Genomic DNA, 27,193 nt, shown 5'->3' with positions numbered 1-27,193 from the left:
TATCTCTTTCAATCTTGTTAAAATCACGAGTGTGCTGGAGTTCTATTTTTAAACTGGCAGAACTCTCACTGCTTTGAAATACAGAGATCAGGAACAAGGGCGGTGGGTAGAACTCAGATGAACAGAGTTATTGATCCTAGTTGCCCAGTCCAGCATTTAAATGTGCATAAGACATCCAGTGAAGAAAATATTTCAACATCCCATATTGGACAAATTTTTCAGCAATAGAATCTGGGAGTATGAGACAATGCTGATTCTGTAACAGAAAAAATACAATTCTGGGTATGAATTTAACGTGAGATTCGAAGTGCAAACTAATTTGAATCCTGTGGCTAGTCTTCTTATAATAAGTGCCAAGAAAGGCTCTAATTAGTATACAAAATGTGGTGTAGAGAATGAACTAAACCACTGTTCTGGAACACCCAACATCCTGCCACTTCTGTTTCATGTATTAGTTATCACTAGTTCCTGCCTGAAAAAATATCAGTACATACTTCAGGACATTTTTCTCTCCTTTCTGTTTATAAGAAAATGAAAATATTTCAGAAAGGCATATAAACTGAAATAACCTCTCTCTGCTATTGTAAATATAGTTTTACAAAGTCTACCATTTCCAAAATGAATAATCGTATTCTAAGATTTTTTTCCTGAAAAACTCAGGACATTAAACAATTGAAATTTGCAAGACTAATGAATATTAGTTGAATATGCTGCCTCCTTAATTGGAAGGAAAACAATTTTCCACGTGTTTATTGCTGTCTATATGGTTTTCATTGCAAGACAGACATCTGCCGATTAACATAAAAATCATACTTCACTGCCCTTATAGCTATCCCTAGAGGGTTATGTAAAAAAATGACAGTCAGATGACCACATATATTTTAAGAAAAACTATTTTGAATGTTCAATGATAAACTATCTTATCCTAATGATGAGATTCTCTCTTCATATGTATATTTATAAAATATTACATAGCACATATCATAAGAGAAGTTGAAAAAAGGGCTAAAAGATGTACAGGCAAAGTCCTTAAATGATAAAAGTCCCTGCACATTTTGGAGTTTGGGTTTAACTCAATTCTTTCAACAACATGGTCTGGAAACACTGCAGGTCTTTCTTGTTGCCTGTTACTTTTGAAGCAGCACAGGCCTTCCCAATGCTGGTTACATTTTCATTATTAATTCTAGAAGTATAGTGAATTAAAGAATCAACACTGATGGGGTGTTAATTCAGTTTCCCCCAAATGAAATTCTTTTTCAGCAGCACTGCTATGGGCATGTGCCGTCCATAGCAGTCACTTCCTCAGAGTGGAAGGGAAAACTAAAGGGGCGTTATCACTGGGTCATTTTCCTACCAGTGAAAGCTGCAAATGGACCACTCGGTCTTCTCCCTGGCTGTAAAATTGCGTGAAACAGGGAGGCCAGAGAGAAAAAAAAGGAGTGAACAAATCAGAGAACAAATACTTAAAATTTATTTTGAAACAAATGACATGATTAGTAATGAGACAAATACATCACAATGCTGCTGCACCATTACACCCTACTCTGTATGTAGGCTTAATAACGCGTCTTTCAGGCATCTCACCATGGCAACAATGCTCCTTTAAATATTCTGCAGTTTTCAAAAGACAACAATTACTGTCAACTGTTCAGCTGCAGCTGCCCATGTTCTGTAAGGATTAATGATTAAAGAAATATAACAAAATGCTGTTGCTTTACCTAATTACAAGTATGAGATTAAAAACTGTAATCTGAAAAAAAAATCATCATGTACAGTTAAACTCAAGATTCGAAATATATTTTCAAGTCCCAGTTGTTCTTTTCCCCTCAAAGTTCCATTTTAACAGGTGAAGACTTCAGCTAATTCCTCTGCTAAGAAAAATAGTTATTTTAGGACAATGACTTCAATAGAAGCAAAATAGGGCTTGGTTAATCCAATGTGTCAGTTTCCCACTGGGCAGGTTAGGTTAAAATTACCCCCAAGTTGTCGGCAAGACAATATTTTATTCAAAACGATCTGCTAGAATTCTTAATTTAAAACATAAACTGTCATATAATTCTGCCTTTGTTTTAGATATCAGTACCAGTTAACCTAATGTTATACTACATGATACAAATAGAATTAGGCTTTTTGGGTCAGTATTCTTACAGTAGAGTTGTACAACTGTTGAAATACACATATTTATAAATATCAATTTTGATTGATTAGCAAATTAAAATTAAAGTATACTCGAGTAGGAAAAAGAAATTACACAAGAACTAATAAACCTTGTATTCACTGATGATACTGTACTAATGCTATCTTTTTGTTACATAACTTAATTGGGGAGTTGATGAAGAGTGGTGTGGGAACAGAGGTGGGGGGGAAATGGGAGGGCAGGGAATTCAGAGGAGAATAATCGAGAAGTTAGGACGCGAGTGGAAAAGAGTGGAGGGGAACAGCAGGCGAATAGGAAAAGTGGAGTTGAGGGAAATGGAGAGAGACAAGAAAGATGAGGAGAGAAACCGAAAGGAGTGAGAGCCAGAGGACAAGAGGGGTAGTCAGGTGGCACAAGAGAGGAGAGGAGCTAGGAGGAGAATGAGAATGGAAGGGGCTGGGGAGGTGCATGGTGGCGGTGGTTTTTTTTTGTCTTGGATGTGAAATTACTTTTTTGTCAATGGGATCATATAATCAATGCATATGAATATTTCTGTTTTGAGATGTGTATCATTATCTAGTCCAAAAGGATTGGATATGCTTACTCAAGGCAAATCACGTCAAAACTGTGGAAAGGAAAATATTTCTGTTTTGGCTACTATATGGTGTGGCGAGGCTTTATTTTTGTGATTCATAAATTAACATGCCCCATCACGTACTATGCCATACAGTGTGACGACATTTGACCCGGGAGCAGTACAATAAGGAAACTGTCTGTGGAATCTGTAATTGTTTTGAAGAATGTTTGAATAGAACTTTTTAAGAGTTTGAGCAATTGCAAAAGGATCAACTGTAATTTTCTCGGGTAATGAGAAATACTGGCCTATGTGACCTGGCAACTCTTGACCTGTAGTAGTATCAGCAGTAAGGAAGAGACAGTAAAGCCAGACACAAGGAGAGCTGCAGACAAAGGAGAGTTGCAGCTGAGTGGAGAAGAAGAAAAGGTACATTTCCAAGGAGTTGTGTGTGCATAAGACAGTTAAACAGGACAAAAGGCCAAGGGCAAATTTGGAGCAGAGACTATGAATTGGACAATTTTACTCCTGTTCGTTCAGTTTTGTCAGGACAGTTTAACAGGGGAATTGGATAAAGGATCCTCTGGGGAATCTGTGCCATCAAGACTGTTGTAAACCTAGCTAAGGAGACACTACAGGAGTGTGCTGTTCAGGCAACCATCATCTCAGTGGATCTCAGATGGAATATGGTTGCCGTTGAACGTGACTCAGGGATTGAATTGATTGATTGGAGAAGTGAGACATACAACAAACCAGAGGCTGAATTAGAAAACTTTGGAACTTTATGTGGTGCCATATGATACAGTGAGTGATGTGGGTGGCTACGGTTGTATACAATGTATAATTTGGGGGCAATTTTGTGGCCATGTTAGCCGTTAGTGTAAATGGCGATGCAAGCCCAAAATCTTGCAAGAGTCAGGAAATGGGATTCTCATTTGTGAGATCTCTTCTACTAATTTTCCACACCCCTTCTTTGTGATGTAATCAAAGGTAGGTTTACCCCCAGGTGGGGGGTTGGGGGGAAAGAGGGGCATGCCCGGGTAATGTCTTGACACTGATCCCAATACCCTGGCACTGCTTGTTGGGAGGTGGTGATGCATGGGGGCTGTGCTCAGATGTTTGTGGTTGTAAAGGGAGGCAGTGCTTGTGGAGGGCCCTGATGTTTGGGAGGGCACACTGATGCCTGTGTGGTGGGACCCCTGCCTCTATGGGGGGGATGGCTGGGAAGTGTACTCTTATCGCAGACCAGTGATGGTGAAAACCACACCCCCAGATTCTCTGTGTACTGAGTGCCAGAGAATCTGGAGAGAAAACTTGGCTGTGCAGCTAGAGAGCTGCATACCTGTTTTCTCATTCAAACTGACACTGGCAAATTATGGGAAGATTTCATCCTGTATATCTAACCCATTGCATTACAATAAGATGGAGTTTTTGCATCAACTGCTGGTCTCTCTGTAACTGGAGTACCTTTGCACTAGCTATGTACCTGCGACACAAAATTGATAATCTCAATTAAAGAAGCTATAAGAATGACAATGCATGAAGTGTAAATATACATTTTGTGAATTATAAGGTACTTTTCTGCAATGCAAAGTGCAGACATTAAGAAATTTGGTTTTGCATGGCACTGGCATCCTTCATCTGGATGAACACAAAGTTAAAGGGGGGGAGGCAATCTTACCAACCTGTCCTGTCGGTTGATGGGCAGGGCGAGTCGGTAAGATCACGGGAGAGGCAAAAAAAAAAATCGGGTTCACGCCCAGTTTCTTGCCTCTCGCGATCTTACTGGGCCCTGATTTCCGGCCCGAGGTTGATAATATTTAAATCAATGAAAATGTTGATTTAAATATCATTAGTGAGCCTGGAATGCAATTGTCCAGGCTCACTTGCCTGAGCGGCCACGCTAGTGAAGGTCCTCACCAGTGAGTATCACGCATGGTCCCCATCAATGGGGATTTGATGTGATGGCAATTGAGCCACAGGAGCTCAGGGGAATGGGGGGACAATGCCTCTTGGGCTGTGCCAGCCTGGGACTCTGGCACTGCCCACCAGGTATTGGGGCCTGAGGGGTCAGGGCTATGATGGGGTGGGGACTAAGGGGAGGCAGGTGGGTGGAGCTATGCATTCTGCAATGGGGATCTGTCGGGGAGGGGGGGGAGGAGCTGATCAACCGGAGACGACAGCGATCGCGGGGGGGGGGGGGGGGGGGCGAATTGGATGATATCTAGGGTGGGGGGTGGGGGAATGTGATTGACAGATCTCTCTTATGTTGCACATGCATGATTGCTCATTTTTGCACCAACTACAGTGAGCAGCTGACTTCCCGGTGAACTTAGATCCCTTCCCTTCCCCCTATTGGCGGGAAACAGATAGTGAATCATTTTTTGCATAGTGACGTAGGATTTTATTTGTGGCCTCTCCGAAAACACGGATCAGAAACTCTCCCATTTTCACGCTCATTCGATACCTTTTGGTAAGATCGCCCCCTCAACGTTCAATTAGTTTCTCAAACCAACATACAGAGTCATTGATCAAGCTGAGGAAAACGATGTGAAATCACAGTTATAGGTAAAATTAAATATGTGCTGACTGCAGAGCAATTTCGCAGAAAATGATTGTCAGTGATACCCACCAATTAAACGTTGTAATTTATGTTAACTTAGTTTGAAGCAATAATTAAAACTGAGTCTATATATAGATTTCCCTAGGACTTGAACATAAAAGTCTCTCTGGTGCAGTACTGAGGGAGCCCTGTACTGTTGGATGCTAAGTTCTTTGATCTGCCCTCTCAGGACCTGCCAAAGTGTATCCCTCAATCAGCATAAAAACAGATTGGCTGGAATTCTCCAGCCGTTCACTAGTGCCCCTGTCGAAGGTTTGCCAGCGGCGTGGCATGGCTACAACAGGAAATCCCAATTGACAGCGGCAGGGGCAGTAGATCCCGTCGCTCGTGAACAGCCTGCCGCCTCTCACTGCCGAGAAATCTGCTGATGGGAGGCCGGAGAATTCCGGCCATTATCTGGTCATTATTACATTACTGTGTGTGGGTATTTACTGTGTGCCCATTGCTGCTTTTCCTGCATTACAACAGTGACTAAACTTTAAAAATACTTCATAGGCTATAAAGCATTTTGGGATTTGTGCCTGTTATCTTTATTTTTGAAGCAATTAACTATATAGAATTTCTATTAAAACAGTATCCAGTGATGAGCTTACAAAAAATACCATCTGCTGAACAACTACCAGGAATGCCATCTCATATGAAGTCAGGTTTCTGCAACTGATGTAGCTTTTCGGTGTTAATCATTTTCGGACAGAAATTGCTCTTTGTGCTAATCTAAACAAACTGGTTATTGAGTTAGGAGGAATACTTACTGCCATTTTAAAGCAGTTAATGCTTTAGGGCACTTGTACAAAACAACTCTGGAATTCCTACTACTACTTTAAATCCGTTAATAAACTTCAATACCTTTCTAAAGAAATAGCAAACAGAAAAATGTAATCCTTCTTGGATTAACACTATATTTCCAATACTTTAAAGAGGAATTTCTAATGGTTTACATTTTTCAAGGGCAATTTAAAGATGCGTGATAAAGTACTTTGGCAAATCCAATGAAACAGGGATAAACTCCAGTATGTGGCCCTGCAAGTTACTAGTATTTGAAAAAAGGAAGCTATTGATTAATTCCTTCTAATGTAACCCATTCTAAAATTAAAATCCATATATCTTATTAAAATCAAGATTCTTATCCACAACTCTACTTTTGGAGTTGGCACTTGAAGTCAAAGTTTGTAATGGGAAAAACAGCATATAAACAGGGCAATATTTTGTCATCACTGTTTGAAGATGTACCAATTGATTCACATAAAACAGACATTGAAAATCTTTTTATTTTTCAGGTATGCCCTCCTCAGTGATGACAAACCAGAGGATCATCAAAAATAAGAAAAATACAGCAGATGCTGGAATCTGAAACAAACATGAGAATGCTGGAAGAACTCAACAGGTATGGTAGCATCTGTAGGAAGAGAGAACAGAGTTAACTTTTCGAATCTGTTTGGCTATTCATCAGAACGGAGGGGGGAAATCTGTTAGGTATTATATTAGCTGCAAGAGATTGCAACAAAAGTGATCTTAAGAACAAGAGATAGTTGACCAGGTGCAAGGCTGGGGGAGGAGGCAGGAATGTTTTTGCATCGAGAAAATAATGTATGCGATATAAAAATAAACTGTTGTATTTTAATATTTTTGATGATCCTCTGGTTTGTCATCACAGTGGAGGGTTAAGATGGAGGAGAAAGGTCACAGTCTAAAGTTGTTGAACTCAATGTTGAGTCCTGAGGGCTGTGAGGTACTGAATTGAAGCTGTTTTTTCAGCTTGCACTGGGCTACTGCAACAAATCCAGGACAGACATGTGGGCATGAGAGCAAGGTGCTGAGTTAAAACGGCAAACAGCAGGAAGGTTGGGATTATGCTTGCTGACTGAGTGAAGGTGTTCCACAAAGCAGTCACCCAGAGGGTCATCAATGCTGGACTGAGGGAGTGCCTCTAGAACTCCTAACAACCCCCATGCAGATAAGCCTAATTTCTCCTCCCGGCAGTGCTATATATCAAACATCAAACTATGGAGGTGGCAGAGTGGTTAGTACTGCAGCTTCATAGCACCAGGGACCCGTGTGCAATTCCTGCCTTGGGTGACTGTCTGTGTGGAGTTTGCACGTTCTCCCCATGTTTGCATGGGTTTCCTCCGGGAACTTCAGTTTTCTTCCACAGTCCAAAGACGCGCAGGTTAGGTGACTGGCCATGCTAATTTGCCCCTTAGTGTCCCAAGATGTGTAGGTTAGATGGATTAGTCATAGTAAATGTGTGGGTGGGGGAAAAGGGCCTGTGTAAGATACTCTGTCAGAGTTGGTGTAGACTCGATGGGCTGAATGGCCTCCTTCGGCATTGTAGGATTCTATCCATACTGTGTGTTCTTGTCTCTAAAATTGGAAAGGACTAAAAATGTGTTTCCTACATTATAACAATGGCTACACCTCAGAAATATTTCATTGGTGGTAAAGTGTTTTGGGACATCCCTTGATTGTGAAAAGCACTCATACAAATTAAAGTCTTTTTTATTTTGTAGCCAGTTGTGACATTTGTATAAATGAAGCTAAAAGGACATTTGAGAGGGCAAGATTCGTACAAGTGAAGTTAATAATCAGTTACATTAATAAAACATATTAGAAAATATAGCTTATATTGTTTTTTAAAAATACAATTGCTCAATTAACTTGGTATAATAAATGGTTGTATTCAGAAACAATGCTCAAATATGAATATTAATATCTTGTTACACAATTATAAAAAATTATTTTAAAAATTGTTAAATATATTTATTCAAGCTACTGAAAACAATGGCATTTAGATTCTGAATTTCCAGCCATTTGTTCATTACCTTTGCACAGTAATAGTCGTACGTTTTCCAAATTTCTCAGCACAAGACAACAAAACATGAAGACATGAATGAATTAGCACTTGATGACCCTTGCTGTACTAAGCACCATTGGGGAACTATTATGCAAAGTCATTTTCAAGTCAACTAGTCCCACCAGTAATCACTTCTGGTATTAATCAATTTGTTACCTCAGTTCTTTTGTCTCCTTTTCTCACAATGATCTGTCAGACTATGTACAGCCTTACTCTATCTTTTTTATCTCAGTAGGTTTGTGACGGGATGTTCCCGCCTTTCTCAGACTTTGGCTTTCTTTTCTATGCACATATATCTCTATTTAATGGTGATCCTCTCATTTTGTTAATTTGGTTTTTGAGGCTCCATGAATCTCTCATCACATATTATTAAATCTCTCTTGATCCGTAGCTTTTCCAACACTGTTGAATTTTTCTAGAACTCCAAATCTGAGTCCTGAACCATTCTAAGTAATATTGATTAACTTTGATTGATTGAAGGATATATTGGCATTGGAGGGAGTGCAGAGAAGGTTCACCAGGTTGATACCGGAGATGAGGGGTTTGGATTATGAGGAGAGGCTGAGGAGATTGGGTTTGTACTCGTTGGAGTTTAGAAGGATGAGGGGGGATCTTATGGAGACTTATAAGATAATGCGGGGGCTGGATAGGGTGGAGGCGGAGAGATTCTTTCCACTTAGTAAGGAAGTTAAAACTAGAGGACACAGCCTCAAAATAAAGGGGGGTCGGTTTAAGACAGAGTTGAGGAGGAACTTCTTCTCCCAGAGGGTGGTGAATCTCTGGAATTCTCTGCCCACTGAGGTGGTGGAGGCTACCTCGCTGAATATGTTTAAAGCGCGGATGGATGGATTCCTGAGCGGTAAGGGAATTAAGGGTTATGGGGATCAGGCGGGTAAGTGGTACTGATTCACGTCAGATCAGCCATGATCTTATTGAATGGCGGGGCAGGCTCGAGGGGCTAGATGGCCTACTCCTGCTCCTATTTCTTATGTTCTTATGTTCTAACTTAATGTTATATCCATTTATTAATGCCAACACCAAAATCAATAATGCAGCTGTCACAGACAGGATTTATGTATTTTATTGAGGTTTTTTTAGTTTATTAGTGTCACAAGTAGGCTTACGTTAACACTGCAATGAAGTTACTGTGAAAATCCCCTAGTCACCACACTCCAGTGCCTGTTCAGGTACACTGAGGGAGAATTTAACAAGGTCAACGTACTTAAACAGCACGTCTTTCAGACAGTGGGAGGGAAACTGGAGCACCCGGAGGAAACCAACGCAGGCACATGGAGAATGTGCAAACTCCACACAGACAGTGACCCAAGGCCGGAATTGAACCTGGGTCCCTGGAGCTGCGAGACAGCTGCGCTAACCACTCGCCATTGTGCCATCCCTATTATTGTCCACGACCAATGTATTTGTATGTAATGTGTGCATGTTTTCTCAAAGTGATTTGCCCAAATTTAAATAATTTCAGGTTTTGAGAGTTTAAAAATACTCAAATTTCTCCCTCAATCTTTTACTTATCCTTTGCTTTTCCTTATATTCTGTCCAATCACCTGTCTTTGCACAATTATATGCTTTTTCTTAAGTTTGATACTAACTTTTACGTTTCGAGTTAACCATGGATGGTGCATATATCTTTTGGACGTTTTCTAATTCATTGAAATGTATCTATTCTGTGCATTCTGAAATATTTCCTTAAATGTTTGCCATTATATCTCTATTGACCTATCCCTTAAATTAATTTGCCAATTCATTTTATCTAATTGAGGATCAATGGAAAAAAAATAATTGGGCCGAATTCAACAGATCACCCATAGGCAGGAAAAAAGGTCGGTGGACTTCTAAATTTGGGTGTTGTGCCATTGGTGGCATGTCTGCCACCAGATGGCCCACCCCCACCATGATTTCATGGGCAACAAGGCAGGCATTGGCGATGTAGGCAATTAATGTCAATAAGGGCCTCAACCTGGGTTTGGGGATATCTGCAGTTCTTTTTCCTCCCGGGCCTCCTGCAATACCCGCAGTGGCTGCCAATCCTGGTGTGGCACAGAGCTTCTGGCCTCTGACTGGTCAGCAACTCGAGGAGATGGACATCCTAGAGATGGTCAGAAGTCTGCCTCATGGTAATTTACAAGGCCATTGCCCAAAAAAGTGGGGCTAGCCAGCCTAGCGGAGGCAGGCTTGCCCAAGAAATTTACGCTGCCGCATGGGAGCTTGCCCTCAGTGTGTAATCCAGCCCATTCTCTTGCTGCTATTCTACTCAGATTAGAGTATTATGATAAAAATTTCACAGAAAGCTAGAAAATTCTATTATCAATTTATCAAAACAAATTTAATGTTAGGTTCCCTCAGAATTTTTTTTAATACAAGTTCTCTTTAGGAAGAGCCACATTATCCAACAAGGGCTCAATTTTAACTTCTGGTATGACAAAATAGGTAAAGACTTCAACCATTGTAACACTAAATCTTGAAGACCAGAAATTCCCAGACGGTTAAAACTGTTATAGCAGCAGGTGGAGGTGCCGACAATTGGACTGATTATTGCTCGGCAAGGCCGAGGTTTCTACTCCTAATCGTATTCAAAAAACTCCAAATTTAGGCCTCCGATGAAGTTGCGATCGTGCATCTTGTGATGCTCGCCATAATCAAATGCCCTGTAAATAGTCCCTGCTAGTCATTACTTAGCTACTTAGATATTGTACCATGAAGCTGTAGCCCAGCAAAAATCAATACCTTCAGTAAATAAGTGGAGAGAAAGGACTCAGGAGGTTTGAGATTCATGGCGCTTTGCAGGTATTATCTTAAGAACATGATTTTAGCTCTCATGAGTTTTATGATATCACTTGAGGAAAGAAAACTCATCTAAGCATGTTTTTTCATGTGATGTATATAAGCCTATGCCAACAGAAACTCAGAATTCAGCAAAAGCATGTTTTGATATTTGCGCAGCAACAACTCATTGCTCAACCAGCTCCCTCTTTCTCCATCCCATGTATAATTTCACCTATGATCTGACAGATGAGTTCTAACACCTTGTTTACTTCAACAAAATCAATATAAACAGAATGCATTAAGTTTGAGTGGCACTGTGTGCTTGAAAACCAATGTGTTGTGCCGTTGCCAAACAAAGGCCGCTAGGAGCAGATCATTTACCTACTTGCAATAGTTTATTGTAGCGGATTCATTTTGTTAGGTACATTCTCTGCTACCACCCGATCCACTCATTCACTTACATCACCCATTCTACCCTAGAGTGTCGAGGACCTGGAAATTGGTTCTTGATTTTTTTGTTACCATGGTCTGGACTCCCCTATTAGGTCCTGGAACTTCTGTTCCTGCCCTGAAGCAGTGACCTTGTTCTGTTTCCATCTCAGGAAGTCACCTGCACTAATGTTCCAGCCACATGACTTAATTGATCATGTTGATCTGTTCAAATGTACAGTTAAGTAACTGTCAATGGAAAGTTAATTCCATTCAGTTGACAAGAAAGAAAAGCTACCAACTGATAATTAACCACTTGCAATCCCAATCAACTTTATTTTCAAGGTACCTATTTTTGAACTAGCAAAAAGAAAAACTGTATACTTACTATTCAACAACTTTTCTACAGCTTCTTTCATCCACCCTGTTACTTCTAAATTCACTGAGTCCACAGGTCAGTAACTGAACTTATAACATAGTAAATCCAACTCAGAAAGAAATCATTACACCAATTTATTTTAAATTCTAAATTTCTACAATAATTTTCCTACCATGGTTCTTCTCTTGTCTCTTGGGCACGAACTTTTACAGGTGCACCATAGAAAGCATTCTTTCTGCTTGTTTCACAGCTTGGTATGGCTCCTGCTCTGCCCAAGACCGCAAGAAACTACAGAAGGTTGTGAATATAGCCCAATCCATCACGCAAACCAGCCTCCCATCCATTGACTCTGTCTACACTTCCCGCAGCCTCGGAAAGCAGCCAGCATAATTAAGGACTCCACGCACCCTGGATATTCTCTCTTCCACCTTCTTTCTTCGGGCAAAAGATACAAAAGTCTGAGATCACATACCAACCGACTCAAGAACAGCTTCTTCCCTGCCACTGTCAGACTTTTGAATGGACTTACCTTGCATTAAGTTGATCTTTCTCTACACCCGAGCTATGACTGTAACACTACATTCTGCACTCTCTCGTTTCCTTCTCTACGAACGGTATGTTTTGTCTGTACAGCGCGCAAGAAACAATACTTTTCACTGTATGTTAATACATGTGACAATAAATCAAATCAAATCAAATTGTGATTGCAAAAGGTTTGAATGCTTACAATAGGGGCCTCCCATCACCACCACCACCAAGACAACCCTGCCCTTTTCAAAACTTTAATACAAATGTTTAAAGAAAATAACATCCGCTCTGTTTTAATGTCCCGATGATTTTTCTCCAGAGTTGGAGATTAATCTTCGATTCCTGGAGACTCCAGGCCATCCTGAAGGATTGGCAACCCAAAAACTTTGATTAATTCCCCAAAAGGCAAAAGTGAAGTAGAATGGCATGTAAATCTCAGTAAGATTGATGGAAAAGGTAATAAATCCTTATCTAAGTGCTACTGATAATGTCTGAAATTTATTTCGCTAAATAGTATGCAAGTTTAATGAATGTCAAGTGCTACCTTGTTGGCATCAAGTGATAATATAGGAGACTGCAGTTTCTTTTCATACATTATATGCATTTGTTGGTTAGGTGGGTGCATGAGACTGGTGGATGGGCGGATGGAGGGGAGGTAAATCAAAGGTGAGAAGAAACTTCTGAAACAAGCCCATAGGTGAATGTAAGCCAGGGGGTTGGGGGGGAGTGGGGGGGAAAAAGATGACAAGTGGATTCACTTGAGCAGAGGTTATGATGCAAGGAAGATGGGTGAGCAGTTGGTGGCACAGTGTCCGGCTGGCAACTCTCAGCTAGCGGAGCATTCCTTGGGCACCCTCAGTGTGCCCATCAGTTAGCAGAATGTGAAGCAGGAGGCGATGCTGAGGGAGTGAGGCTCCTCCTGGCGGCGGCAGACTGCCTCAGCCCCACGACAGCACCAGTGGCAGCTGTCCAATGAGAAGTGGTGCTGGAAACTCTACATCAAGCTGTCCTCTGTCCTTGGAGGAGAAGAAGCTGTTCACCAAAGACTTCATGGTGGGTTCTTACAAAACCAGGAGGAACCCGACCTGAACACCAGAACAGGGGCCTTGGGAGGCGGTGGCAGGGTCTGCCCCGCCTCCATGTGCATGCCGCCTAGTCGGACGAGACGAGCAAGGAGGAGGAACTGGACGAGGAGGAGCAAGAGAGCAGCAGTGATGGCATGTGCGGCGACAGCGGTTGCGACTTCCTGAAGCACGACTTCTCCGAGACTTATGAGAAGTACCACGCTGAGAGCCTGCAGAACATGACCAAGCAGGAGCTCATCCATGCTCTGGGGGATGAGAAGAATTGCCTGGCCTGAAAGCTGCCAGAGGCGGGGAGGCAGCTGTGGCGAGGCAGACACAAAAATCAAAGATCAAGGTTGTGGGGGTTAGGTTGATTGGCCATGCTAAATTGACCCTAGTGTCAGGGGATTAGCAGGGTAAATATGTGGGATTACAGTAATAGGGACTGGGTGGGATTGTGATCGGTGCAGACTCGATGGGCCGAATGCCCTCCTTCTGCACTGAAGGGATTCTATGATCCTGTGTTGGAGAAGTTAAAAGCTGAAAACCAGAGACTTGAGAGAGAGAAAGAACTGTTCAGACAAGAAAGCAGATGTTTAGAGAACAGAAAATGAAGGAAAAATGGTCATTAATCACCTGAAATGTAAATGTTTTATTGTAAGCACTTTATAAAAATGGAGGTGAAGAACATCACTTCCATCCACCAAACACCCCCCCCCCCCCCCCCCCCCCCCGACTAACACCCACCTCCCACTTTCCCGTTTTGTGTACATTTCTGTTGAACATGTTATGTTGTGCAACTTTGCCTTATTTCTCCCCTGGGGGATCAAGGTATACAGCGTTTCACTGACCAGCTTTTTTAATGCATTTGTGTCCAGCTCATGTACATGATCAAAAAATAACATCCATCAAAGTAATAGTCTAAGAATAAATATAACATTAAAGAAATAAAAAAATACAGGTATTACAGGGACATACAATTATAATTCTCATCCTGCATTTAAATCACTCAATAGCCTCTCTCTTCCCTTCCTCCCCATTACCTCTTGAAATGCTGCACCTGTACACCCTCCAACTCTCTTCCGCCAATTCCAGCCTCTTGTGCAGCCCTTGGCTCAAGTTTCTAAAACAGCATGCTGCAATCCCTGGGGACACATCAACTACTGTTCCATAATGAATGCATTGCATGCCTGCTAAATCACATATATTCTCATCTACAATTACCAAGCTTCAGAATTGACTTTAAGCACATTCTAAATTATATTAAACAAAAAATGGAAGGGTGTCCATCTCTTCATTGACTTACTTTGATATCATATTACACTTCCAATCCATTGTAACTGTGATTTTATAAGAATGATGCTGAAAACATGAGTTTCCACCCCATTATAATAATACACGTGCATTCTTATAAAAAACTTTCTGGTCGTGGTCTTGTGGGATTCTTTCCACACTTGGTGTTTTATATGTGGTAGATTTATTGTAAATAGGCTTGCATGATTGATTTATAAGCAGTGAAAGTCCATTCTTTACTAGATAAAGAAATATAATATATGATTTAATAACCATTTCAGTTTTTTACTACATAAAGTATTTATATAATTGCTACCCGTTGAAACAAAATAAATCTTTGCATTGCTTAAAGGAACCAAATGCTGAGCGAGACCCTCAAAAGTAAAACTTTTCCCAAATAATATTGACCAATAATTTGCTGTCGAAATAATTGCAAGGCGAATGGTGCTCACTGTTTCAAACTTAGGTGAGGGAAAATGCATAGCTTAATGTGGAAGACGAAAAGTTTGTGACCGAGATGTGCTGTTCCACCACTAGATTTACAAAAATAATATTCTGTCTGGTTCATGGTTGAAATGCATTAAATGATGCAAAGTCCTTACACTTACATAGAAAACAGAAACTAAACAGAAATTCAGAGCTAATCTGAACTGGCACAAAAGCATTTTTCGAAGCTATTTATGGTCTGAGCATATTGAATTAATAAGAGAACCTCTTAATGATATGGTAATTTTTAATTACTGCCAGTGAACATCTCTGACAATTAAAATTAACTATAACTAGAGTGGAGTCTTTATGGTTTTACTCAATATTGTTGATTTTAAATTTTAGTCAGTTTTTTCTCTTTTTTCTGATTCACTTGCTCTCTTCTCATAATCCAATTATTTTTTCCTTCATTATTTCTCTTGATTTGACATAAAATTCATGCATTCTAATTTACATTTGCTTCACAGTCCTTCTGCTGCTTATTTCACAATCCTTCAATCCAATTGGTTAAGGAGATACTCATTTGGTTGCTCTGATCTCTCGGGTCCCAGATGCCAAATTTCTCTTGCAGCAATTTATTCAGCTCACATTTCCAGCAATGCAATACAAAATATTGTTGGGATTAAAAAGGTAAGAACAAATTTAACTAATGACGAATGCTGTTAGATTCACTCTGACAGAAAATTATGGTCCATTATCACAGAAACATCTTGAATTGCTCACCAAATCAGTTTTAATGAAATAACTCAGGGTAACGCTGAAAATGACATCATCCTCGAGCATTCACAGTAATATGGTCTCTTATAAGCATTATCAAATGCTTAAGACACAACAGCTTGGCTTTTCATTGAAGTTCATCTCAGTCAACTTCCAGTGAGATGGAATTTTGCTCTTTCCCAAAATTTGCTTGTCCACCAAGTTGGACCGGCATCAAATGATTTTCTGGGTCTTGATTATCCAACAGCCCAACATTCTGTTCAAAGACTTTCCACAGCAAGCAACTGAAAAATTCACATTTGGGTGGGATTTTCCAGCCTTGCCCGCTGGCTGCATCTTCTGATCCTGGTGAAGTTGACCACCCCTGCATGGGTTCCCTGGTGCTGGAGTGGGCAAGCTATGCAAAATCTGATAGATTTTGGCAGGACCGGTAGATTCTGCCAGCACTGATAGCTCGCTGCATCCACTGCAGTAAAACCACCATGATGTGGCCAGAAGTTTATGTTTGCCTGAGCAGGAGGGCACATTCATGCTTTAAAGACAAATTCTGCTTACTTATGTTCCATGCATTTAGGCACATTTGACAACAGTTAAAGTGCAAATTCCTATTATTTAACTCCATTAACCAAAAATGGTTTGTCTAGTGTAATGGGAAAATGCAGAGATCCACATTTGTAACATATTGTAGCTACTGAACTGCAAATAAGTTATATCCTCACAGCCCTACTTCATGGAATTCCCAGAATTTAAATGATATGGAGATGGGACAAGAGCTGGCAGCATTTCCACTATAATCTGTTTCTAATTTCTCTCAAGTACACACTTAATTGGCAAGTTCTGGCATGTGTCACTTATTTGGCATAATGTTACCATTCTTTTAAGTGTGATGGGAATCACTTTGAAAGGAGATGTATTATAATCGAAATGGTACAATTTTGAAGTGGGTGTAGGGGCAGAGGAACATGGGAGTATACATTCACAAATCTTTGAAGGCAGGAGGGAAAGCTGACAAGGTGATCGAGTGTATGGGGTATTTGCCTTGTAAATAGGGGCACTGAATATAAAATTAAGGAAGTCCAGTTAAACATTTACAAATTTCCACTTGGGCCTCAGCTGGAGCATTGTGTACAATTCTGGGCACTATAGGAAAAATGTCAAGTCCTTGGAAAGGGTACAGCTGAGGTTTGCTGGAATAGTATCTGGAATGAGGGGGTTCAGTTATTTGGTGAGATTGAAGAAGCTGTGATGGTTCTTTAAGTAGAAAAACTTAAGGGGAGGTCTCAAAATCATGTGGTTTTGATGAGGCAAATAAGGAGAAACCTTTTCCTTTGGCAAGTGGGTTTATAGCCAGAGGTCACAGATTTTTAATTGGCAAAAGAATGAGAAGGAAGATGAGGAGAAATATTTCACACAGGATTGTTACAAACTGGAATGTACCACCTGAAAGGATGGCGGAATGCAGATTCCAAAAGGGCAGTGGACATGAATTTGCAGGGTTATGGGAAAAAAGTTGGGATGTGGACTAAACTGAACACTGCTTTCAAAAAGCTGGCACAGGCAAGGCAAGTTGAATGGCCTCCCTTTTGCACTATAGGATTCTTGGATTTTATGATTTAAAGAGCTAATTTAAAGTAACTACAATACAAAACAGCTAAATGAATATGGATTTGCCAAGTACTTTTAAGTCACCGGCTCCATTTTATCTATTTAAGTTCCTGTGACATCCAGCTAAAAAGCTATTGTGATAACACCCACGAGGTCCATGGGGAATCACTAACTGATCTCCCTATGGGGCTCGTTGAGTATGAGTTCACCTGGCAACAGGCAGTGGCTTGCCCAACTGGAACTCATTACCTGAGCCTTTTATAAGGCTGGCCCAGGACTGGGCCTGCTGAACTGTAGCCCCAAGTAGGGACTAGTATGTATACGTTCTGTAGTAACATATGTTTCTTTGCAGTCGGGCTTCCTGAGTCAGTATGTTGACGGCTAGGAACAAGAAAATAACAGATAGCCTTGCGTTTCAACGACCTCAGTAAAACAGTAACAGGGAATTATAGAAAATGCCGCTGTTTGGGAAACTGGGAGCTTATGATGTGGGTGTGGAAGATTGACCCCAGTACACTGAAAGAATCAGATATTTCTTCTAGATAAATGGGATAGAAACGGGGCAACCGACAAACAGTCATTCTCCTGACCCTTGTGGGGCCCTGACTTCCAGCATCATAAAAAGTTCAACCTACCCAGCAGCCCCAGATTCACAATCTTTCAACAAATTGTAGATACGGTATAGAATCACTATGACCCTAAAATGTCTGTTATATTGCAACGCTACAGGTTTAACACAGCAACTAGACTCCCTGGAGAACCAGTCACTGAATACTTGACGAGACTGCGGAAATTGACGGAACACAGTGAGTACAGATCAGCACTTCGGGAACTACTAAAGGATTGTTTAGTATGTGGAATTAATAATGTTGCGACCCAAAGGAAGTTACTGGCTGTACCAACTCTGGACCTTAAGAAATCTACCAAACTGGCCCTTTCCCACAAAAATGTGGAAAAAGGGGCTCAGGAACTTTAGAGCTCCATAGACAGTACCGTCCTCAGCCTTGGACACCCCCCCCATACCATGCTGCACTTGATATAGGGTCCGCCCCAAGCAAGGCTACCGAAACAGGCAAAATGCGTACAACCCATGTCAAAGGGCAAAGCCACCTCAAGACAGGGCTTTATAAATAAACCAGCCCAAGGATGACAAGGTGATGCAGCTAATTCACATCGTTGCACCCAAAGTGGCTCCAATCAAAATTAAACTCCCGGTAAATGTCCACCCCCTAGATATTGAGGGAGACACAGGAATAGCTGTATCTATTATAGGGGAGCAAACGTTCAGGCAACTGATTGGGTATCTTGTCTTTAAACCTGCAGGATACCAAGGTTAGATTGGCCACATATACTGGGGTGCCTGGACATTGTTGAGACCACTGTCACCCCAGCTACACATGGGAAGACAGTCCGACTGGACCTAATAGTGATGCAAGGACCAGGGCCCAACGTTTTGGGAAAGGACTGACTATAGAAAATCCACATGGATTGGCAACAGATCTTTAAAATGGATACTGGCGACTGATACAAAGTCATGGGGAAGTATGCCGAAGTGTTTTAAGAAGGCCTTGGAAAAAGAGATGCCAGGGCCACGATCTAGGTGGACACTGAGGCCCTACCTAAATACTTCAAGGCGCAACCAGTCCCCTATGTGCCAAAGTAAAGGCCGAACTGGAACGTCAAGAGGAACTTGGCATTATATTCCCAGTACAATTCGCTGAAAGGGCTGCACCAGTGGTCCCTATTTTAAAATCTGACGATCCAGTCCATCTCTGTGGGGATTATAAATTGATGATCAACAGAGCCTCCTTAGACAAATTACTTTTGTCTTGCACAGAAGACTTGCATACGTAGTTGGCTGGGAGGGGGGTGGGGGCACATATTTTTTAAGTTAACTCGATCTACGTCTACCTCCAACTGGAGCTAGAGGTGTCATCCAGGAAGTAAGTCACTATAAATACTCACAAGGGACTGTATGAGCATACTCGTTCATCCTTTGGGATGTCTTCAGCTTGTGCCATTTTTCAAAGGATGATGGAGAACATCATGCAAGGGGTGCCCAGATAGGCAGTTTATCTAGATGATGTTTTAACCTCAGGAGCTACTGCAAAGGAAAATTTGGAAAATTAGGAGGAGGCCTTGAGGCTTTTTGCTGACGCTGGCATCCGATTAAAAAAGGAAAATGTTCGTTCCAAGTAAACGAGGTAATGTACTTCAGGTACAGAATTGACAAGGATGGATTACACCCCATCTCAGAGAAGGTGAAAGCCATAAAAGGGGCTCCAACTCCAAGGAACACAACGGAGTTAAGTCTTTCCTAGGTCTCATAAATTACTATGGAAAATTCAGACTGATCCCAGTTCCCAAATCTGGCCAGTAACATAAGAGTTAAAATGAGAAGCCCAAAAAATGGGCCATGATGCTCAGAGACTGGATAGAGACTTCAAACCAGGAGGTACGGTCCACGTGAGGAACTTCAGCGATGGCTCTCTTTGGCTTTCAGGAGCTATTCTTGAGAAAACAGAACCAATGTCTTACAAGGTAAAGACCAGGGAGAAGACCTTAAAGAAACATGTAGATTACCTCCATCACAGGAAACCCTCCACAAAGGCAACTGCTTATATGAATGCATCACCATTGTGTCGTTCATATCAGCCTGTGGATGGGCAATTCTGGCCTTTAAAAAAAACTCAGCCAGTTATCTGGACAATGAAGATTCTAGCTTGGACATGGAAACAGAGGCAGCGGACACCCAGTCAGAGGTTGCCACTGAAGACAAGCCCCCTGTAGGGGCTCTTCGTTCTTCGTGGATGAGGCGTTCACCTATCCATTACATGCCCCACCGACCAGACCTTAGAAGTGATGGAGATGAGGCCAAAGAAACAGAGAAGGTCCCTTCGTCACGGGAACAAGGAGGAACCCTCGGACTTGGGGAGGGGTGTGATAGCCCTCACGAGGTCCATGGGGAATCACTGATTGATCTCCCTGCAGGGCTCGTTGAGTATGAGTTCCCCTGGTAACAGGCAGTGGCCTGCCCAGATGGAACTTATTACCTGACCCTTTTGTAAGGCAGGCCTAGGACTAATGTGTGTACACCATGGTAGTGGTTTTGCTTCACATTCTTTAATAAACTATGTTCCTTTCCAGCCGAGCTTCCTGAGTCATTACAGCCATCAACCTATAGAATGCAAACTAGGTTGCAATTACAGTACTATAAAATGATCACAGTGCTTGAGTAATAATGTGTATTTGTTATTTATTATAGAATATACATTACAGTGTAGCACAGCAAATTAAGGAAAGCAAATTAATATTTGTTTGCATAGTGCCGCTTCAAGCAATGTGATGCAAATGAAATTAGTTTCCTGGGGGCAGACCGTGCAATGGGCTATTCCTGCGTGGTATCCTTCAATGACATCAATGGAGAAATCCACACAGCTGGTAACACTGCCTCCCCACAGGAACAGACAAGTCTACAAATGATTTTTCTCTCATAATCTTCAAAACAAGAACCTTTAAGAACAGAGTTATCCAATCAAAAACATGGGTAAATTATAAGCATCATAAAATTTGAGCATTTGCACCAATTAGGTGGTTTTCACAGCTAAATAAAGGTATTGGCCCTGCATGTCCAAACAAAGGTGAAATGAAGTAAGGGGTGGTTGCAGAGTCTTACAAATGTAAATAAGCCAGTCTTCCCGACTAATTGTTTATATGTCCCCGTTTGTCTCGCAACTATCATGAAAGTAAATGTGGAGTAGAGCAAAAGTAATCATTTAAACAGGGTTAAGAATTTGTTTTTATTAAAGTCAAAGCAACACATCAATTTTTTCAATTGAAAATTGCTATTATCAATTTTAAAAGCTAAGAGAAAATGTAGAGTTTAAGGGTTGATACAACATTTTTGATAGCAGTGAAAACAACCTTCTTAGAAGACAACTGCCACCTGTTTTCTACCAAACCCTTCCCTACAAAATGCTATACGATGTAAATAAATATTTTTATATAGTTATCTCTTAAACACAATACTGTTGTATATTAAAACAAAAAATGCTCGAAATACTCAGTAAGTTATAGCAGAATTTCCAAACAGAATGAGAGTTAATATTTCAGAAATTGCTACAACCAAACACATCTTCCCCTCTCCTCCCCTTTCAGCACTCTGAAGGGACCATTTCCTCCATGATACCCTGGTCCACTGCTCAATTATCTACAACCCCCGTCCCCTTCCCAGAGCACCTTTCTGAACAAACGTAGGAGATGTAATGCTTGCCGTAGCTTTTACTACTTCTCTCCTCACCGTTGAAGGCCTCTGACACTCTTTCCAGATGAAGCAGTGATTTATTTGTACTTCTTTCAATCTAGTATACTGTATTCACTATTTACAATGTGGTCTCCTCTACACTGGGAGGCCAAATGCATATTGGGTCCCTGTTTTGTGGACCACCTCTGTTCAGTCCACAAGCATGACCCCAAACTTCTGCTGGCCTGTCATTTTAATTATCCACCTTGCTCTCACACTGACATTTCTATCCATGGCCTACTACACCGTTCCAGGGAAGCTCATTAGAAGCTTGAGGAATGTGGTACTAATGTGGACCCTAATCTCTGGCTGTTTGCACTCCCCCAAGAAGAATGTCCTGTGGCCACTGTTAGAATTGTGTCTTTCAAAACTATATTATTTGTACACTTGGATTTTTTTTTAAAAAGATCGTAAGTTCACTGTGGACTGGCAACAAATGTGCCTTTTCTAGGAAAGCAGCTGAGCAGCATGGTACTGAAGGGGAAGAGCAGCTTGTTTGTTTGTTTGGTTGGATGCAATCACTTTAATTGTGGAAAAGACTGGTAAAGGAAAAGGCAAGTGATTTACTGGAAATCACATGACAGTGACAAGCTTTAAGTTTTCAACCTGTTGTTTATGAAATCAATGTGTTTTGGGGAATAAGCTGAGAAGGAAGGCTGCTGTAACTCTCTTTCTCACTGCCTTGCCTGGTATTTCATGTGTGGTTATCAACCTGCAACTAGAAAATCCTCATCTGAGTATAACTTGCAAAGCTTAGACAAGAAGAATTGATTCTCCTCTATGCCAAAGCTCCATTGGTGAGAATAACCAGACATCCACTGGGACCAGCAGCCTGTCTTCACACAAGGAAGCTCCAAATCGACAGGATCAAAACCCTGCAAATTTTATTCTTTATTTTATAAAGCCTATCCTCCTAAGACCATCTCTGTAGAGAACCTATCTGTTTATTCTTTGCTTGTTTGTGTGCTGGGGTACTTTTAAAAAGGGATAGATCATTACACTTCCAGGGTACAATTGTGTGTACACCAGTTTTTGCAACTTGCTTAAACAAAGAAAGTTTTGTTTTATAATAAATCAATGTTTGAGTTTATTGAAAGAAGCCTGGTGAAAGTCTCTGTGTGTCAAACAGCAGCAAAGGTAAATAATTGTCCATTTTGCAGAGTGAATTGAACTTTCAAATTAATGGTGCAAACTGGTGGAGTAGGGGAACTAGATAAACTGCGCACTCCCTTCATCCTGGTCATAACACCACGTTATGACGTTCTTGACCCTGGTGACATCAGGCAACACACTACCCTTGATTCACGGCTACGACTGCAGAAATGCTTGTCTGTTCCCTAATTAATGAATCCCCTAACACTATTGCCCTTGCACTTTTCTTCCTTCACTCCTGTGCAGCTGAACCACCCGTGGTGCCACCAACTTGGTTTTTGCTGCACTCCTCTGAGGGACAATTACCCTCACCAGTATACAAAACAGAAAACCAGTTAGCAACTCCTGCAATAGCTGGTCCTGTTAGCCTGGCTGATAGTCATAATTTCCTGTCTGCTAGCATGCTCCTAAACTGTGGTGTGACCACTTTCCTGAAACACACTATCCATGTGATTCTCTGTGGATGCACCACAGACACCATTCGAATTCCGAAACCTGGAGCTCAAGCATCTGTAGCCAGTGGCATTTCCTATAGATATGTTTGCTGAGGATACATGGTGCGTCCATGACTTCCCACATGCCACAGCATACACATTCCACTCAGCTGAGCTGCCCTGCCATAACTTAGCAGTTACTCACCAATCAACTTCTTCCTCCATATCAAAGAAAGAATCTGCAAAAGGTAAAGAAAAAGCAAAAGGAGCACCTCTGCCCTCTCTTTATAAAACTCACTTGCTTACAAAACTCCTAGCTGCTCACTTTGCACTGAGACCACTATATTTATACTAGCTGAGACTCCGTTGAGTTAACTCTGCTAAAAACCAGATTAAGCTACCTAATAAACTAAATACAGCTATTCTCTTGTAGAGAGTTTTTTTTAGCCGTGCTTAATAAGGCTGGAAGATTCACCTAGCTTGGACTAGAGTGAAGGAATCTCCAGTGTAATCCTCACATTGTCAGTTCCAGGATTATACGTTATATGGCTGGGAAAGGGAAATGAAGCAAGCCATTGGGAGCTTAGAATAACATTGGATTGGTTTCTGTAGAGAAGTTTCCACTTAAGTACAGCCTTGGTATGAAATTTTCAGTTGCGTAAAATTTATTTTCTGCAGTTTAGATTGGAAGTTCTGTTATGGACTGTGTGTTTTTGGGGAAAAATCTATATTATACATTGAGGTAATGGTCCTTTCTCGGGGAGATGATTACTTGTATAGCACTCTTGTTTTCACAACTAATCATATGACCAAGTTGCCAAGAAGTTAATCATAGGGGGTAATTGATTGTGTGGGTGGTTCTGGTCTCAAGCAGGCTGCAGTTTTAGTTTAGAACAAGCTAGTTGCAGCACAAGAAATCTCTCTTTCCAGCAGAATTCTGGGCGCTGTCTAAACGAATTTAAAACTCTTGTTGATTGAAGGACACCTGTTAGTGAGTATGACTTCCAGGTTAGCCAAGCTCAGAAGTGAGAGCGCGTTCTAGGTACGAAACTCGAGAGTAAAAGAATTTTAGAACCAGGAGAGTTCTGACCCAAAGTCAGACATGCTTAGGACACTAGCGATGCCTTTGTTGAACTTGATTTTTATAATATCACCATCAAATTGTGTGCTGGATGATAAAATTCTACAAAATTCTACAAATGTGGGATGGCTGCAGGAGACTGGATGGGACAATCTTGCCAGAATAAGTGGAAGGACCAACAAATCTCAGCCCTTATATAAATCTTTGAAATATTTAGACTAAGTGGCTAATCTGCCAAATTCTGGTAAGTATCTGATTTGAGTTATTGGGTGTGTAAGTCAAATGGGTGTAGAAGGAAATTTGAGTTAAGAAATTTGGTTTAACATATAGTAAACCATGTTCATTGTCCTTTTAGTATTATTAACATAACCGACTATTTAAGACAGTGTGTGATTATTAGTATTAATTTTCTTTGATTATGTGGTAGAATTCTTGCGATTTAAACATAACTTAATTCTTTTCATAAATCCCTGGGTTTTGGAATTTCCAAAACAAGCATTACTTGTATAAACAAAGATCTTAACACTGCTTGCTAAATAGTATTTAGATGATGTCGCTTTCAGTTTGCTTGTTACAGTAAAAGTCTTAAAACTTGAAATCTTGTGTGCTCCTTTTAGTTGGTCACTGAAAATTCAAATTTATGTTTAAAGTTATCAGTCACTATGGGATTCGTGACGACATGAGACATATTTTGAAGCAGACAAATACTCTACTTACTTGAGCTCTCAGAAAAGTACTGGGCTTGCATAATATAATCCCTCAGGTGCAACAATGTTGCCTGAAAGCTCGTTGGAAGTGCTAATATCATGATTTTTATAATATCACCATCAAATTGTGTGCTGGATGATAAAATTCTACACTTGGCTTGGAATAATAGAGTTTATTTCTCTATTAGTTTTAGTTCTGACAAAGGGTCTATGACTCGAAACCTTAACTCTGTTTCTCTCCTGATAGATGCTGGCGGACCTGCTGAGTTTTCCCAGCGTCCTCTGTTCTTGTTTCAGATTCCAGCATCCGCAGTATTTTGCTTATTTTGGCAACTTTATGATGCAGGTGGATGATTTTATGTGGGGGTGGGCACTAATGACTTTGAGGCTCAAATTAGGAAGGATTTTAAAATTGGCAGTCAAGCTTCTGGAGCCTTCAAATATATTTTGGAAATTAAGCAAGGCGAGTCAGATGTAATTTTACATCAACAGTCATCAGGGGAGATGACAGCCTAGTGGTATTATTGCTAGATGATTAATCCAGAAACTCAGCTAATGTTCTGGGGACCCGGGTTTGAATCCTGCCACGGCAGATGATGGAATTTGAATTCAATAAAAATATCTGAAATTAAGAACCTACTGACGATCAGGAAACCATTGCAGAAAAGCCCACCTGGTTCACTAATGTCCTTTAGGGAAGGAAATCTGCCATCCTTATCCGGTCTGACCTACATCTGACTCCAGAGCCACAGCAATGTGGTTGACTCTCAACTGCCCTTTGAAATGGCCTAGCAAGCCACTCAGTTCAGGGCAACTAATGATGGGTAATAAATACAGTAAGAAGTTTAACAACATCAGGTTAAAGTCCAACAGGTTTATTTGGTAGCAAAAGCCACACAAGCTTTCGGAGCTCTAAGCCCCTTCTTCAGGTGAGTGGGAATTCTGTTCACAAACAGAGCTTATAAAGACACCTGAAGAAGGGGCTTAGAGCTCCGAAAGCTTGTGTGGCTTTTGCTACCAAATAAACCTGTTGGACTTTAACCTGGTGTTGTTAAACTTCTTACTGTGTTTACCCCAGTCCAACGCCGACATCTCCACATCAATAAATACTGGCCAGCCAGTGACGCCCGTATCCCACGAATGAAAACAAAACTTGCATGATGTCATTCTCATCACAATTAGACACACCAGATCCGTAAAGAACGATGCGGCTGCTACCAAGGGTGAGATAGAACAGCTGAGACGTCCCGTCAGACTGCTCAATTAGTTAGGCACACAGACAAGGCCAGGTGCAAGTTCTGATGTGCTGGAACTTAGTCTTGTCAAGAAAAATCCGAAGGTGGAGGACATCTTCAAAGCGAATAACATTTAAAAAAATTAAAAATAGAGAAATGTATGCTGAAGTTCCCAGCTTTGGGTGATCCAATAACATGAAATGAATCATTTTTCGTGATGCCTCTCATACCAACCTTGACGATGGATTCAGTGCAGGAAGGTTTGTGATATTTTTTGTGGGAGAGAATGGGGGACCCCCTGAAGCCAAAGACAATAAGAAGAATGGTGATGAGCACACTGGCTATTTAAACTCTCGCTCTTGTTTATGCTGTTGATATGGCATTCTATTTGTCTAAGATGTTGGAAGAAATACTGCATAAAAGAGAAACAGGACCCATTCCCATTTCCGCTGACCTTATGATGAAAAGAAAATCATTGATGAAAAGAAAATCATTGGTGAAGTGACTAAAAGTGTTTGTGCCTAAGACACAAGTGACTAAAAGTGTTTGTGCCTGAGGAACTCCTGTAGTGATGTCCTGGGGCTGAGCTGATTGGCTTTCAACAACCACAGCTATGTTTCATCATGCTAGGCGGGGAGCTTTTCCTTGACTTTAATTTTACTTGGTTTCTTGCTGCCACACTCGGTCAAATGCTGTCTGATGTCAAGTGCAGCCCCTCTCGCCTCACCTCTGGAATTCAGCTCTTTTGTCCATTAAGGACAAAAGCTGCATTATGGTCTGGAACCAAATGGTCCTGGCCGGACCCAAACTGAGG

At 41.1% G+C, this 27,193-nt stretch overlaps 2 protein-coding genes across 2 annotated transcripts in view; one reads left to right on the top strand and one right to left on the bottom strand.

Annotated features, from left to right (window-relative positions):
• Positions 1 to 27,193, bottom strand: part of magi2a (membrane associated guanylate kinase, WW and PDZ domain containing 2a) — a 725,408-nt gene that overhangs the window by 301,307 nt on the left and 396,908 nt on the right. The gene's annotated exons all lie outside the window — the stretch shown is intronic.
• Positions 13,275 to 13,980, top strand: LOC144507611 (protein HEXIM1-like). Its single transcript, XM_078234765.1, has 3 exons — positions 13,275 to 13,355; positions 13,459 to 13,656; positions 13,897 to 13,980. Exons 1-3 carry the CDS (start codon positions 13,275 to 13,277, stop codon positions 13,978 to 13,980), a joined length of 363 nt encoding a protein of 120 aa, XP_078090891.1.

Source organism: Mustelus asterias, chromosome 19 (genome assembly GCF_964213995.1).
Source record: "Mustelus asterias chromosome 19, sMusAst1.hap1.1, whole genome shotgun sequence".
In the NCBI taxonomy this organism is placed as follows: domain Eukaryota; kingdom Metazoa; phylum Chordata; class Chondrichthyes; order Carcharhiniformes; family Triakidae; genus Mustelus; species Mustelus asterias.
This window is presented reverse-complemented; position numbering and strand designations above follow the sequence as displayed.